The 14,535-nt window shown below is 41.9% G+C and overlaps 1 protein-coding gene across 12 annotated transcripts in view; it reads left to right on the top strand.

Moving 5' to 3' along the window:
- Nucleotides 1-14,535, top strand: part of IRAG1 (inositol 1,4,5-triphosphate receptor associated 1) — a 124,000-nt gene that overhangs the window by 74,512 nt on the left and 34,953 nt on the right. For all 12 annotated transcript variants that reach the window (XM_017847942.1, XM_017847941.1, XM_017847944.1 and 9 more), the window contains 3 exons: nucleotides 8,628-8,751; nucleotides 11,709-11,739; nucleotides 13,921-14,061. In XM_017847942.1, coding sequence (XP_017703431.1) covers nucleotides 8,628-8,751; nucleotides 11,709-11,739; nucleotides 13,921-14,061 — 296 coding nt within the window. The remainder of the gene's footprint in view (nucleotides 1-8,627; nucleotides 8,752-11,708; nucleotides 11,740-13,920; nucleotides 14,062-14,535) is intronic.

The raw sequence follows: 14,535 nt of genomic DNA, 5'->3' as shown, positions 1-14,535 counted from the left end.
CTGTTGTCATTTTGCCATGCCCTGAGGTGTCAGACTTGATACAAGGTCGAAGCTGGATTATGGGCAAATCTGGCTTCTCATGTGAGGGAAGGGAAGAGAATGGAAGTCCAAGCTTCCTTTCTTAGCACAGGAGTTGCACATACCCCTTCAGCTCCCACTGCATGGGTGACAAGATGGTCACGTGTCCATACCTAGCAGCAAGGGAAGCTGGGGAATGTGGCTGCTGGCGGGACAGCTGGCCCTATGCCCAAATTAAACTCCATTCACATGGAAGGCAGACAAGACATGTTGGAGGATGACTAGGTGCTTCTGTCGCATTGTCGTTTCTACTGAACAACATACTGTAGACAGTTTCTCATTTAAAGCATATGGAACTTTAAACGTTTTTAACTGTTTTATTGTATTATGTAAGAAACACTGTATTGTTTGACCTATCTCATTAATATTTATGTTTTTCCACTTTTTTCTCTATTAAAACAATGTTATAATGAATACACTCTTACATAGATCTTTATAGAGATCTGTTTTTTCCATGGGCTACTATTCTAGAATTGCAATTGATTTATTAAAAGTATTTACTTTTAACTATATATGTGCATACTGCCAGATTAACTTACAAAAAATATACCAATTTAGACATCCACTACCTACAGCAAAACTTTATTATCCAATATTAATAGGGCATAAGATGGATCTTAGAAGTAAAATTATCAGGCAAATGAATTTGATTCCTATAAGCAACAAATTTTAAAACTAAAATTAACCATGGTCAGTGTCCAACAATATACACTCCCTCTCATTTTCTGTCAGTTCTAGGATCTGGATGCTTAAGAGCTCAAACTGCGTCACTTACCAGCTGCAAGGCCTTGGTCAAGGTTCTAATTCTCTCCACGCTTCAGTTTGTTCATCTTTAAAAGGAGGTTAATAATAGTACCTACTTCACTAAGCTGCTGTAATGTTTGCATGTGATACTGGTCTTTATTCCAGCAGGAACCTGGCATACATTTTCATTTCTGTCATCTAGGTTGCAGAACTCTTATCTTGCCAGCCAAATGGATATTCTCGTACACTGTGCTCCACAGTGCTAGAGATGTGGTGGGCAACCCTCTGTGTTTAATGAATACTTGCAGACTTGTGACTTTCTTTTCTCATGTTCTGAAAGCCCCATCAAAGAGCCCCATCCCCTCCCATACCCAGGATAAAAGGCTTTGGGAGCATTTTATGAGAGCTGGCTCAGATTACGTTTATAGGCTCTAAATACAACCCTGCATATGAACTCGTGGGGAAAACTCCAGTCTCTTATGATGGTTGTTGGCTGTTCCTTTGAGAAATGGTAAAAGATACTTATCAGAACATTCTGGAGTCTGAAGAATTTTGGCTCTCCTTCAGTTTGTGAGGACTGAGAGGCTCATTTCTGTGCGGCATCTAGTCTTTCCAACAACGCAATCAGTTCCCTTCTCAGAAACTCTATTGTATGCTGTTTTGATCTTTGATCATTTGCAGGTTATTTCAAGCCAAAGATGTGACTGACACTGGGCCAGTTCTTAGGTTGTGTGCTGGGGATGCATTAAGTGGAAAGGGTTCAGGCCCCACCATCAGGGAGAAGGCCTTGTCCCAGCTACCATTATCAGTCCCCTTGGCTATCGCGACAGCCTGCAACCTGATTCCTCTCCCTGCACTCCCAACCCCCAACCCAGCTCACACCATGGCCAACATAGCAGCCGCAGGGATCTCTAAAAGGCAAATCTGTTTCAGCATCTTCAGAGGCTTCATTCTGCTCTGAATCCTCAGTAGAACCTGCAAGTTCCTGGGTGGTTAACCCCACCCACTTCCCCAGCATATTCTAGGGCCATACTCTCTCTCACTCATAATATTTTGGCCTGCCTTCAGCAGCTCATTCTTTCCTCTTCTTAGGCATGGCACATGCTGTCTTCGGCGTGGAATGTTCTTCCTCTCTCCCTCTTTGCCTAATGAACTCCCACTCAATCTTTAGATAACTGCTCACGTCACTTTTCTTGGGAAGGGTTTGCTGGTACCTTCAGATCCCTTCTCTTTTGTAAAATCTCTCATGTGAAATTGTTTGGATGTTTCTCTGATTAATCTGTGTCCCCCTGGACAATGAGCTCCAGAGTATGTGGCATGTCAGTTTTGCCTAGCATTGTATCCTTAGCTCCCAGCTCATTGCCAGGGACATAGTAAACACTCAATAAACATTAAATAAATGTGTGAACAAATGAGCTCACCTTCACTGTCTAGGAGAGGAAACATAAGAATAGACAAAGTCACTACAATAAATTATGATAAAACTTTAACAGGCCGTAAAGTACCTAGGAACAAAGAGGAAGAAGCAGCTAGCTCAGTGGGGTTGAGTCAGGGAAGGTTTTCAGGAGAAGCCACCTTGATCTGGGGAAGAGAAAGTCATCCCAAGCAGGGGGACAGCAGAAGCAAAAGCATGTAGGCATCTTCTAGTGCTTGGCATACTTCAGGAACAGAAGGAATGTCATGTGAACTAAGTGTGAGCTACATGTCCCAGAGAGATGGGCAACACGGTGGGAACAGTGGGCTGGGACCAGGGTAAGTGGAGGCTTTGAAGGCCAATTAATGTGTTTGAATTTCATTTAGGACACTTTGGAAAGTCAGAGAAGCCTGCAGGTAAGGAAATATCAGGATCAAATCTATATTTTAGAATAATTCTTCTGAACAGATTGTGAGAGCTGGCCTGAAACAGGAGAGGCTAAAGACAGGGAGACACCAGGTAAAAGGATAGGGAAATAGCCTGGTGAGAGGTGATGAGGTGGTAGTGAATGTGGACATGACAGTTTGACAGCTATTGGAGATCAGCTTGTCAGGACTTGACGAGGAGATGGAGCTGAGAGGCAGACCAGGAATACCACCAGGTACCTGTCTGTATGGCTGTGAGGGTTATGAATTGTGAGGCAGGAGGAGGAGTTTGCTTGAGAAGGAAGACAGTGAATTTGAGTTTGGACATGTCAAATGCCCATGGAAAGCAGCTTGAATGCAACAGACAAACGTGGTTTTGCATTCTGGCTCTACAGCGATGAGCTGGACCCTAGAAAATCACTTTAACTTAGCTGAGCTTCAGTTTCTCCAGAAGATACATTTCATAATACATTCTTTGTACTTTTAGAAACCAATTTCTCTTCTTCGGAGGAAGCAATTCCAAAATTCAGCAAGTCCTACAGTTTCACTTCACTTCAAGTTCAATTAAATTCTAATACTTTTAATTTCAAGAAAGTATGTCTAGTAGAATCTCCCTCTTTTTCCCTTGCTACTTCTGTATTTGTGGGTAAGGACGTGTTTAAGCTATTTTTTATTTGCAGGACTATTGTAAGAAATAACAAAGTGTATCTACTGCATAGTTGATGTTCAGTAAATGGTGGCTCTTGAAATTTTTTATTCCCCTTATCCAGGTGCCAATATCTAGGAGGTAGTTGGCTATCTGGACCTGGATTTTGAGGGACACGTAGGCTGAGGCAGAGAAGTACATTGAATGGACAGTCCTTCCAAAACCCCCAGTCTAGACTCAGAGCCTCAGGTCTCGGGCAGGAAAGAGGCCTCCCTAAGAAGAAAGAGGTAAAGAAAGTTTATCCCCAACTAGCAGCTTTGACTTTTAGGAACCATCCTGGGACTCAGAGCATCTTTAACCAGAGCCCCAAAAGCAATTTTTGCAAGTTGCTGACATGGTCAGAAACAAATATTTTCATTGGAATGAGCTAGTACTGGGAGATATATTTGAAAATAATTATATTACTTTTGTTGAAAGTGGCTTATCTTCATATCTAAAAATTCAACCAATAGTGAAAATACAAGGAAGAAAGTAAAACAGCTTACACTAAACACCTCCTTCCCCACAAATACAGAAGGAGGAAGGGAAAAAGAGGGAGGTTATACTACATATACTTTTTTGAAATTAAAAGTATTAGAATTTACTGAACTTGAAGTAGAACTATAAGACTTGCTGAATTTTGATAATTGCTTCCTCCAAAAAAGAGAAATTGGTTTCTAAAAGTACAAAAAATGTATTATAAAATGCATAAAGGGTTTGGAGTTACTGAGGTAGTGTTTTTGTACTATATGTTTTAAATTTGATCTAAACTTTGGACCTGGCATTTGTTTTAATCAGGTATGGCATGACATAGAGACCTGCAAATGATTCTCATGAAGGAATAGGTTTGTACTCACAGATCCCTAATAGCAGGACATGTGGCACATCACACAGAGCCCCTTGGGGAAGGACCAGGGTGGGTCAGAAGGCAGAAGTGGCAAGGGGAGCGATGGCCCCAAGCCTCTACTGGGGTTTTCTTGGGAAGGAAAGGTAGAGGCAGGGTAGGTACCCTGAGTATGTTTACAGTTGGCTAGTTTGAATAATTTTGGCAGGTTCTAGGCTATAGGGGTTGCCCCCAGTTGTCAGGTACTGGCCCTGGGGTGATTTAGGGGGAGTATTGGCTTGGTGTGTGAGAATTTGATAAAGGCGATGTTTGCAGGTATGGGTTCTGTATTGATTGGTTTGTATTTCAAAGATGCACTTGAAAGAGAGTTGTTTCCTAACTCTAAGAATTAGCTAACCTTGAGAGGGGCTGTCTCTCCAGGATTAAGGCATCAAGTGATAGAACATCAAGAATACAGAAGATAAGAATATTTAGTCACTACAGTGGTACCTACTGACTTCCTGCAGGAAAAGATGAGAATGGCCGAATATCTTCCCACCTTCACGTTTCTTCCTACCTTTCCATTTCTACCTCTACACATCTTGAATTCTTCTTTGTACATCATCAAGGTTATAACATTTACATTCCATGTTCTGTAATTATGGTTTCCACAGTTATTTAGCCTTAGACTTAAATGTAAAAGGATCTCATGTTCACCACTGGTCCTTTTACCATGGTTCATATTTCCCAAATTTATTCTGATTTATGTCTTGTTTAGCTGGATTTTGTTTTCCAACAATTTTCCGGAAAGAGGTCAGAGGTGCTATGTTCCCTGAATTCTATCACCTTTGAAAATTTTGTCTTAATTCTTGAAGGACATCTTGCATGGTTATAAAATTCTTGGGTGACTGTTTTCCTTGGAACTGTGTAGATGTTGCTCCACTGTATTCAAAGTTATGGAGAAGGCTGGGACCAGCTGATTTCTAGCACCTCTTAATCTTCACTTTCCCTTGTAGATGTCTGTCTTTTTTTTTTTTTTTTTGTATGAAGCATTTGAATATATTTTTCAACATGGTGTGGTCTGTCAACCTGAAGGGTTCAACTTTCTCCTCAGGTGAGGAAAATTTTTCTTCTGTTATATCTTTGAATATGTCCTTTGTTCCATTTGTTTTGTTCACTACTTTGGAGACGACATAATGCATAGATTGGTCATCAGTGTCTCAACTCCAGGTCCATTATTTTATCTCTATATACCTCAATCTTTCTTTCCTTCTTTGCATTCCTTATGATTACCCAATCTCTACCACCCTCCTGTAATTCCATTTGAAGCTATATCTGCTTTATTCCTTCATTTTTCCAATAAATTGGTTGGTTGTATATTTCCCAAATTCTTGATTAGTCTTTTTATTTTGGGCTTCAATTTGCTTCCTTAAATAGCAATCATCTTCCATCTTTGCATGATCTTCTCATCCCAACTCTAATTTCTTAATTTTTTTTCAGGTTCTTATTTTTTCTAGAGTCAAAGTATTTATGGTATATATTTTGCACAGAAGTGTACTTTTGCATTTTTTGATGTATTTCTTGCAACTATGTTTCCATCCTGACATCTGTCTCCTTCAAGTTTCCCTTTTCCTTCCTTTCTACCATCCTTCCTCTTTTGTCTATCGTATTTTTGTATAGTTGCCATGCCATCTGTTTTCCTTTTCTTTCTTTCTGATTTGTACATTTCTACCTTGATTCCCTTTCCCTAGATATATTGTATTTTAGGTTAATTTTTGTTGACTCCTTCCCACCTTAGCTGAGATCTCTTTGCCTTCCCTTTAGTGCTTTAGTTGAGGATTGTATATTTTGTGTTTGTTTTGTTACTGCTTGGGTAGTGGGGAAAGGGGAAGTTAAGATAAAGCTGTTTGTAGAATTGGTTTCTGCTCTTTTTCCATAACTCTGTTCATAGTCCAAAACATGAGTTTGTTATACCAAATTGGGGGCACATCTTATTCCTTTGGAGGTGGTTAGTAGTGGGTTTCAGATTGTTTCACCAATTTAGGTTGGAATTGTAGAGACAGGCTGTCCGTGGGTTTATTTTCCAGACTTGACCCAATGCTTCCCAACAGCCTCTCACTCCTCCGCCAGGAAAGGAAGGGAAAAAAAGACAATTCCAAGGAGTTTAGCCACTGTTTTCAGGAGTTGGGGAGAACATGGTGTTTGGGGCTTTCCATGTGTCTCCTGCCATTCACTCCTTCAGAGGGGCATGTTTTATTTACTTTATCTTTAGTCTTCCTTCCTTGTAAATCCCTTCATATCATTCAAGATAATCCACTCTGTGCAATCATTCTGACTTTCCTCTCTTCTTCTCATCAGTAAGAAAAGCAAAATGGCAGGCAGCCCAGGCAGTTTTTTTCTCTCTTTGAAATGCGGGCAAGATGGAATGGCGAACCTTCTATTCTAGGGAAACTTTCTGAATCTCCTCTGACAACTGCCTACTTGCCCCCTCCATCCCTTTCCCTCTCTATTCTGTGGTATTGCACTCTTTGTAAGAATTTTTTCTCTCCCATCTTCCTTTCAATACTGTTTCTTTGGAGAAGAAGAAAGGGCTATCATGGGTGGAAGCCCTACGTTTATTCCTAGTCATGTTTATTCTTTCTGTAGTCAATGTTTTTAAAGACTATTGCCTTTTCTTGTATCTTAGAGTTTCTGGTATATTTTTTCTTTGTTCTGAAATGTTTTGTTGTTAATTTGGTTGAATTCAAGAGGAAGGAGGTTGGTTCCTGGAACCCACCAATTCTGGCATTACTCTTCAGGCACCATTTTGGGAAACTTTTCTAGGCAAAAACCCTGGTATGGATTTCACTTTATTAGACCTCACATGTTTCAATCATCCTATAGATATCTCAGGAGTTTGCTGCTCAGTTGACTCTCTGTTGAGTGTGGTAGGGATACAAAGATAAAGGTAGAATGATGCCAGGGGTGCCGCAAGGTTTACCGCAGAAACCTTGTCAGGGAGCTATAAATGCCAGGACAGAACCACAGAGGTAACAGGTAGCTAAGATAACTTCTAGTTTAATCTTATATCCAAAGAAGAATTGCTAACTGACCCATCTCTGACAGATGATCCTTCAACTCACTTGGATACCTTGAGTACCAAGGAATCCATGCCTACCATTCTCTTATTGGCAAGTTCAAAGTATTTAAACATATTTTACCTTGAGCCAAACTAGATATCCTCTTGTTTCTTCATGGTCTCCCTTGGTGAGACTTCTTTCTGTTCACATGATTCCCAATCTTAACTCTTTAGGTGGCTATAACTATGCCTATAGTCCTGGTCTCTGGCCTAGCCTAGGATCCTGGAAAATGACTGAGCAGATTGGAGAAATACTAGGTTAAAATCTATGAGAAAGAGTAAAACATGGATAAATATGAAGTTCTGCATGCAAATGGAAAGTAACCATTGTACAGGATGAGGATGCCTGATTTGGGTCAACTAAAGAGGTTGAGAGTTTTGCTTAATGCTAAGTATATTGTAAGCCTGTAGTCAGGCATACAAAATCTGTGCTGCATGGATAACAAACATTAATGCCAGGGACATTTACCAAAGTCCTCCTGCGCTAAGAGCTTGTTAGAGAACATCTGGGCCTCTGGAACAGCAACAAATCAGAATGTGTGCAGGAATGGGATGGTGTCTAGAGACCATGGGCCACAGTGGACCACAGTGAGCTGTTGGAAAAATGGAGCTAGAGTCTGGAGAAGAGAAGCTTTAGAGAGGCACAGGAGCTATTTTCAAACAGGAGAAAGATTTATGGAAAAGAGAATACTTGGTTTGTTCATTCTGTCTTCAAAGCACAGACCCAAGATAGTTTTAGAAGGTTAAAAAACAAAAAGCTGTTCATTGTCTCTGTTGACTAGGAGGCACTTATGTTTCTGAGATCTGTAAAAGGTCTAGCAACCTTAGGTTTACTCTGGAAAATCTCTTATCTATGGGGTATGGAATCAGATGCTAATTTCTAAGTAGTATACAGAATATAGAACAATTGAATTTATCTGAGGAGGAATAATTGCACAACAGGTCTCCTGAGAAGCCTGCCAAGGAGTAGGTTTTTTTCCCAAACATTATAGCCAAAGAGCCAACCAGCTTCCAATTGCCAGCTTAATACTGTGAGAAGCAAAGGGAAGAACATAACATTTGAAGCAGGTAGACCTTGAAGTCTGGCCATGCCATTTGCTAGTTCTGTAATCTTGAGCAAGTGACTTAACCTTGCTGAGCCTTGGCTTATCCACATGTAAAATGGGATGACTAAATTCTAGCTCATTGTGAGGATAATGTAAGATAACAATTTAAAAACCCTTAACATAGAACTGGATACTTATAAATGTTAAAGCTCTTCCTTGCCCCCTGAAGCTAACTGCCAACAGTACTACTGTGATTTCAAAGAGACATTTCATAAGTAAGCACTTTTTTTTCAGGGCTTCCTTCTGAACTCTCCCCAGCTATTGAGGAAGAAGAGTCAAAGAGTGGCTTAGATGTCATGCCTAATATTTCTGATATACTGCTGCGCAAACTGCGGGTCCACAAGAGTCTCCCTGGAAGGTAAAATCAGGATGTGGGTTACAGAAGACCCTGTACGGAGTGGCCCCTGTGTTGGATTCTAGGTGGGACACAGAGGAACACCAGTATTAATTCTTGAACCCAGAAGGGCCAAAGTCCAATTGTCTAGATAGGGATAATGCATTCAAAACAAAAAGAATAATGAAAGGCCAGGCTGGGTGTTTTCAACTCAAAGACCCAGTGGGTTTCTTAGGTGGGCACAGCTCATGAAGGCATGAGGGTCACCAGAAACTCATGGCAACAGAGAATGGACTTTGAGCCAGGAGTCATGGGTTTCAATCCCAGATACACCATTTACCCATGACTAGTTAAGTTTTCAAAAATTTTTTGTAGAGATAGAGTCTTGCTATGTTGCCCAAGATAATCTTGAACTCCTGGCCTCAAGTGATCCTTCTACCTCAGCCTCCCAAAGTACAAATAACATTTAAGTAACCAAATGAATGATTTGAAAGAGTAAAGTTGGTAGAAAGACCATGAAATAGGGCACATCTAGAGAATAGCATGGGAGTGGGACATTAGGTAGGAGGTCAAGGAAGGCCTCTGTGATAAAGTAATAATTTGAGATGTGCAAATGACAAATGACAAAAAGAAGCCACTCATGCAAGGGTTTTGGTAACATTTACAGAGGAAAAAATCATAATTTTAACAAATGGTGCTGGGACAACTGGATAGCCACATACAAAAGAGTGAAGTTGGACCCCTACCTCACACAAAACACACGAATTAACTCATAATGGATCATAGACCTAAATGTCAGAGAGAACACTGTAAGACTCTTCAAAGAAAAAATGTAAGTCTTCATGTCTTTGGGTTTTCTAGATACGGCACCAAAAACACAAAAGACAAGATTTTAAAAATAGATAGTACTTCCTCAAAATAAAAACTTCTGTGCTGCAAACAATGTCAAGAAAGTGAAAGGCAACCCACAGAATGAAATATTTGCAAATCACTTATAGGAAAAGGAACTTGTTTCTAGAGCATATAAAGAAGTCTTACAACTCAATAAAAGATAACCAATTTTCAAAATGGGGAAAGGATTTAAATAGACATTTCTTCAGAGAAGATATACAAATGGTCACATAAAAAGATGCTCTGTCCTTTTAGAGGCTCACAGTTCTGCCCCCGGGTACCTATGCTCATTTATGAGGCACAGTTATCTGTATCAGACACCAGACATGCCATGTGGCTCCTCTGCCTAAATCATACTTCTCTGAGTCCTCAGAGCTTCCCCCCGACCCCCACTTTTTTTTTTAAGGTGGGTATATTCTAACTGGGTGTGGTGGCTCACTCACCTGTAATCCCAGCACTTTGTAGGCTCGAGGCAAGAGGATCACTTGAGGCCAAGAGTTTAAGACCAGCCTGGACAACAGAGTGAAACTCTGTTTCTACAAAAAGAAAAAATAAAAGAAAAAATTAGCCAGGTGTAGTGGCATGCACCCATAGTCCCAGCTACTCTGGTGGCTGAGACAGGAGGATTGCTTGAAACCAGGAGTTCAAGGCTGCAGTAAGCCACCTCTGCAGTGATCCTGCCACTGCACTCCAGCCTGGGCAGCAGAGCAAGACCCTGTCCCCAAAAATAAATAAAATAAAAATAAGGTGGGTGTCTTCTATAGCAAAAAAGCAGAATGTTAGTCATTGAAATAGAAAAATGTTTGGTTTATAATTTATGAAAATACGTACATTTCACATAATATCCCAACAAACCCAGGAGTCAGAAACAAAGTTGGCAAGTTTTGCCAAATCATTTAAATCACATGTGTATGCTGTAGATGACAGTTAAGGCAAGGGTCTGATGGGTGTGACAAGAACTGTAAGCATCAAACATCCCTGCAGCTGTTTGTCCTGTGTTCTGGACTCTGCTGACTTCATGGCCATGGGGTCTTGTCACCTCATCCTGACAGGAAGGCACTCATATCATTCCCTAGGGTGAGAACCAGCCCCTTGCAGAGATGGCTGACCCTTACCTTTGCTCTTGGGGTCCCTTCACACCCGTTCAAGAGAGGAAGCTGTGTTTCCTGAGAAGCTTATCAATGGCATGCTCTGTTGCCAAGTTCTGTGACGCTGGTAGGACCCCTCCCAAGCCTCCCCGCCCCAGCACAGGAAAGGGCCTGTGTATTATTTACATTGTCTGGGCTTCAGATGGGACCAGCTTTAGTTACCAGCAAGAGCAGCAGCAGCAGCAACACCGAGTGGATGTGCAGATGCAGGAACAGCCTATGGCTGGAGAGCCCTGGCTGTAGGAATGGCACAGAGGAGGAGCTGCTCAAAAGGACACCTCTGTGTCAGCTGGGGCTTTCTTGCCACTCTGTGATTCTAGCCATCAGAAGTTCTTGCTGTGGAGAAGAACCCTGGTCACTCTCTCCTACCATTTATTCTCTGGCCTGCATGCACCTTTGTCATGGCCCTCAGAGACTGAGGAGGGTGAGGCTTTGCAGACCTGGGTGGATATCCCCAGAACAACTATATGGCAACTTAGATGTGTGTGAGTTATAAAGTCTTTATCACAGGCATTTTCTTATTTCTTACAGCAAGGCTGTGAGTTCATAGTCAACATGAACAGGTCACATTTCCTGAGAGCCCACTGAGTGTGGATGCCATATATTTATGCATACAAACACATATACACATATACATGAGTACATATAGTGCTTATAACACCTCTGTAAGGTAGGTGATATGATTCCCATTTTGCAGATGAGCAAGCCCGGGCTTAGAGACATTAAATAACTTGTCCAAAGTCACAGAGATAGTTGTGGTGCTGTAAGAGTCAGTATCTCACAGGTGACAGAGCACAGGCAAGGGGACATTGCATCTTTTCCTTCTCACCAACACAGCTTACACCACCCCTGGAAACACATGGTCTGCTGGTCATTCACAGTCACCTTTGGGTCTACTGACTAGATTGCATAAAGTTCAACTGTGTGTTTTCTTTTTCACAGTGCCCCTCCACTCACTGAAAAGGAAGTTGAGGTAAGTGGCTCAAGTGTGTTATGAAATTTAGTGCCTGTGCTTGACTGGGCTTATTCAAAACATTTCTTCCTCCAGACTCTAGCCCTGACATTTTAGACAAAATGAGAAAGAGTGACTGTGGGATAATATGAACATTCATGACCAGCCCTCTTGAACCATGAGATCCCCATTCCCACGTCCGTTCATGGAAGATTTTGACAAATTTGGGCAGAGGGGAGAAGGTAGCTGGAAATTTTACATTTCTGTAAGGATTGTTTATATTCTTTAAATGTGCGACTTAGATACACAAAACCAGCTGGGAGCCTGTGGAATTGTTTCAAATTTATTTCAAAATTACTGAAAAATGATCAGATTTCAAGTTCTAAGCTTTGGTTTAGTGGGAAAGGGGGCTGGCCACCTCAGGGTTTCAGCTACAAGAATGCCAGCTCAGCGGAGCCAGGAAGCTGTGCTGTCAGCAATCCGGCCTTCCCCGATTCCTCACTGGGGCCTCCTTGTCCCAGCAGGGTTGTGAGAGAGCTGAGGGGAATCTGCATTTCATTCTGTGGTGGACAAAGAGAACTTATCAGAGGTGAGACAGTGAGAACTGCTGATGTGGACCAGATGAGCAGAGGAAGACAGACAGTATGAAGTATCTACCACAGATAGTATCAATAACTTGCACATAGGCATTGCACTTGCAGTCTATAACACACTCATAGCCATCCTTTCAGCCGATCCTCCCAGCAGCTCTGACAAGAAGCAAGAATCAGCACAAAAGAGAAAACTGAGTGAGTAAATAACCACACCAAGTTTCTAGATACTGTAGTTGGCAAAACCAAGACCTGGATCCAAGTGTTCTCACTGAATTCAGAACTTATTTTGTCACACTGCTGTTAAGGGGTAATCAAGGTATAGAAAATTAAGCATTGAGCATTATTCATAGACTTGACCAAGGCAGGGTAAGGCAGAAAATTTCCATCACTGGGCTATGAGTTCAAAGCCCACCCACTGACATTTGTGAAGCTGGGCCATGGGCGGTTTGTTTAATGTGCAAATGCTGACCGCAGATGTATATGGACACAGCTTTCAGCATGGTGGAAATGAAACAGGCTTTCAAATCAGATAGTCAGAGGTTAAATCCTGGCTCCATTACTCCCTGTGTCACCTTGAACAAGTTAATGATGTTTCTGGTCTTGGTCTCTTTACCCATAAACAGGTATAACAGTTCCCACCCCAGAGGGTTATTGTGAGATCACATGAATTTGTAGAGTGAATAGCAGTGCTGGCATATAGTAGATGCTCAACAAGGGGTAGTTTTCAATATTGCCATAAACATCATCATTGGGTCAATTCTGTGCCTTCAGTTCTGTATCTGGAGATGATTGCCTTCCATGGGCCATGTTACATGAACTTCAGAAGCCCCTGTGATTACTAACCCCACAGGGTATAAATCTGCTACCACTCAGGGCAGATGATGGCTAAAAAATTGAAGACCATTGCTTCCTTCCTGAGTGACGTCCATCTGTCTATTTCTTCTCCCTAGTAGTTTCCTACTATTCTGGGAATTCCATGTATAACCAATACTACCTTTTCAAAGTCTGTTCATGCAGCCTGCAATTTTGGCATGAAATATTTATTTATTCCAGAAAGCTTAACCTAACAGAATCATACCTGGCCTTATTTAATATCCTGGCAGCTACTTAAAGCTTCTATCGATATACAATTTGGAATACTCGGGCTAGATGCTGGTTGAAGTTTGCTTTAAGTCACCAATGCTTAAATCTCACATGGAGTTTCTTTCAACACAGTATTTTCATGCAAAATCTCCAAAACCCCCTATGCAATAAATCCCAGCATAAATCCAAATGCTTACACAATTAGCTGTGCTGGCCTGAGTTTATCTAAATCCAGATACAGGATGTTATTTTCTTAAAATTCAGGGAAAAGTGAAGTGTTATTCTCTTCTTATTTTTTGGTAGAATACATTTGGCCCTCTAGTTCTGGGAAGGGCCCGGACCTTGGGTTACTGCTTTACCATCTTTTTTGTGGTTTCCTGTGAAGTGAGCATTTCACTTGCACATGGCTGCTTTGGCAGCTGGTTCCAGGGACTGCTGCAAAATGCTCGTACAAGGAACACACCTGTAGCCTTGTCCTCTGCAATAACTCCTCCTAGCACCTCTCTCACACTCTTGTTCCCAACAGAACGTGTTTGTACAACTGTCCTTGGCCTTTAGAAATGACAGCTACACTCTGGAATCTAGAATTAACCAGGCTGAAAGGGAACGCAACCTGACAGAGGAGAACACTGAGAAGGAACTGGAAAACTTCAAAGCTTCCATTACGGTAATTGTGGAGCCTGCTGTGAGGAATCCTTGGAGCAGGAACTGTCTCCAAGGGCCATACAAGGTGTCATCCTTCTCTCAGGTACCAAGTAGAGTCTCCTGAAGTGAAAAATTGAGCCAAGACTCTGACAGAGTGTTCCTCAGAGAGCTGGGGGGAACTGAGGCAGAGATCCCAAAGGCCTGGTTCCCTCAAGGCTGTGGGCAGGTCCTCCAAACCCATGGGAGCTTCTCAGAAGGGGGCAGGGTGGCCTGGGTATGACTCCTCCTTTCAGACCAGCCAGGGATAGTGTGTTCACATCGAGCTTCTCCAAGCACCAGAAGAAACTGTGGCCCAGGCCTGGCAGAGGCCACTTCTCTCAGCCTGGATGGGGCCCAGAGCTGGTTTCGTGAGAGCTGAGTCTAGGCTTGGTATGTGTCTTAGTGAGTTTGAGTTGCTGTAACAAAGGGCCATGGATTGTGTGGCTTAAATGGCAAA

The sequence above is a fragment of the Rhinopithecus bieti genome, unplaced genomic scaffold (genome assembly GCF_001698545.2).
Source record: "Rhinopithecus bieti isolate Rb0 unplaced genomic scaffold, ASM169854v2 scaffold_30862, whole genome shotgun sequence".
NCBI classification, from domain to species: Eukaryota; Metazoa; Chordata; class Mammalia; order Primates; family Cercopithecidae; genus Rhinopithecus; species Rhinopithecus bieti.
This window is presented reverse-complemented; position numbering and strand designations above follow the sequence as displayed.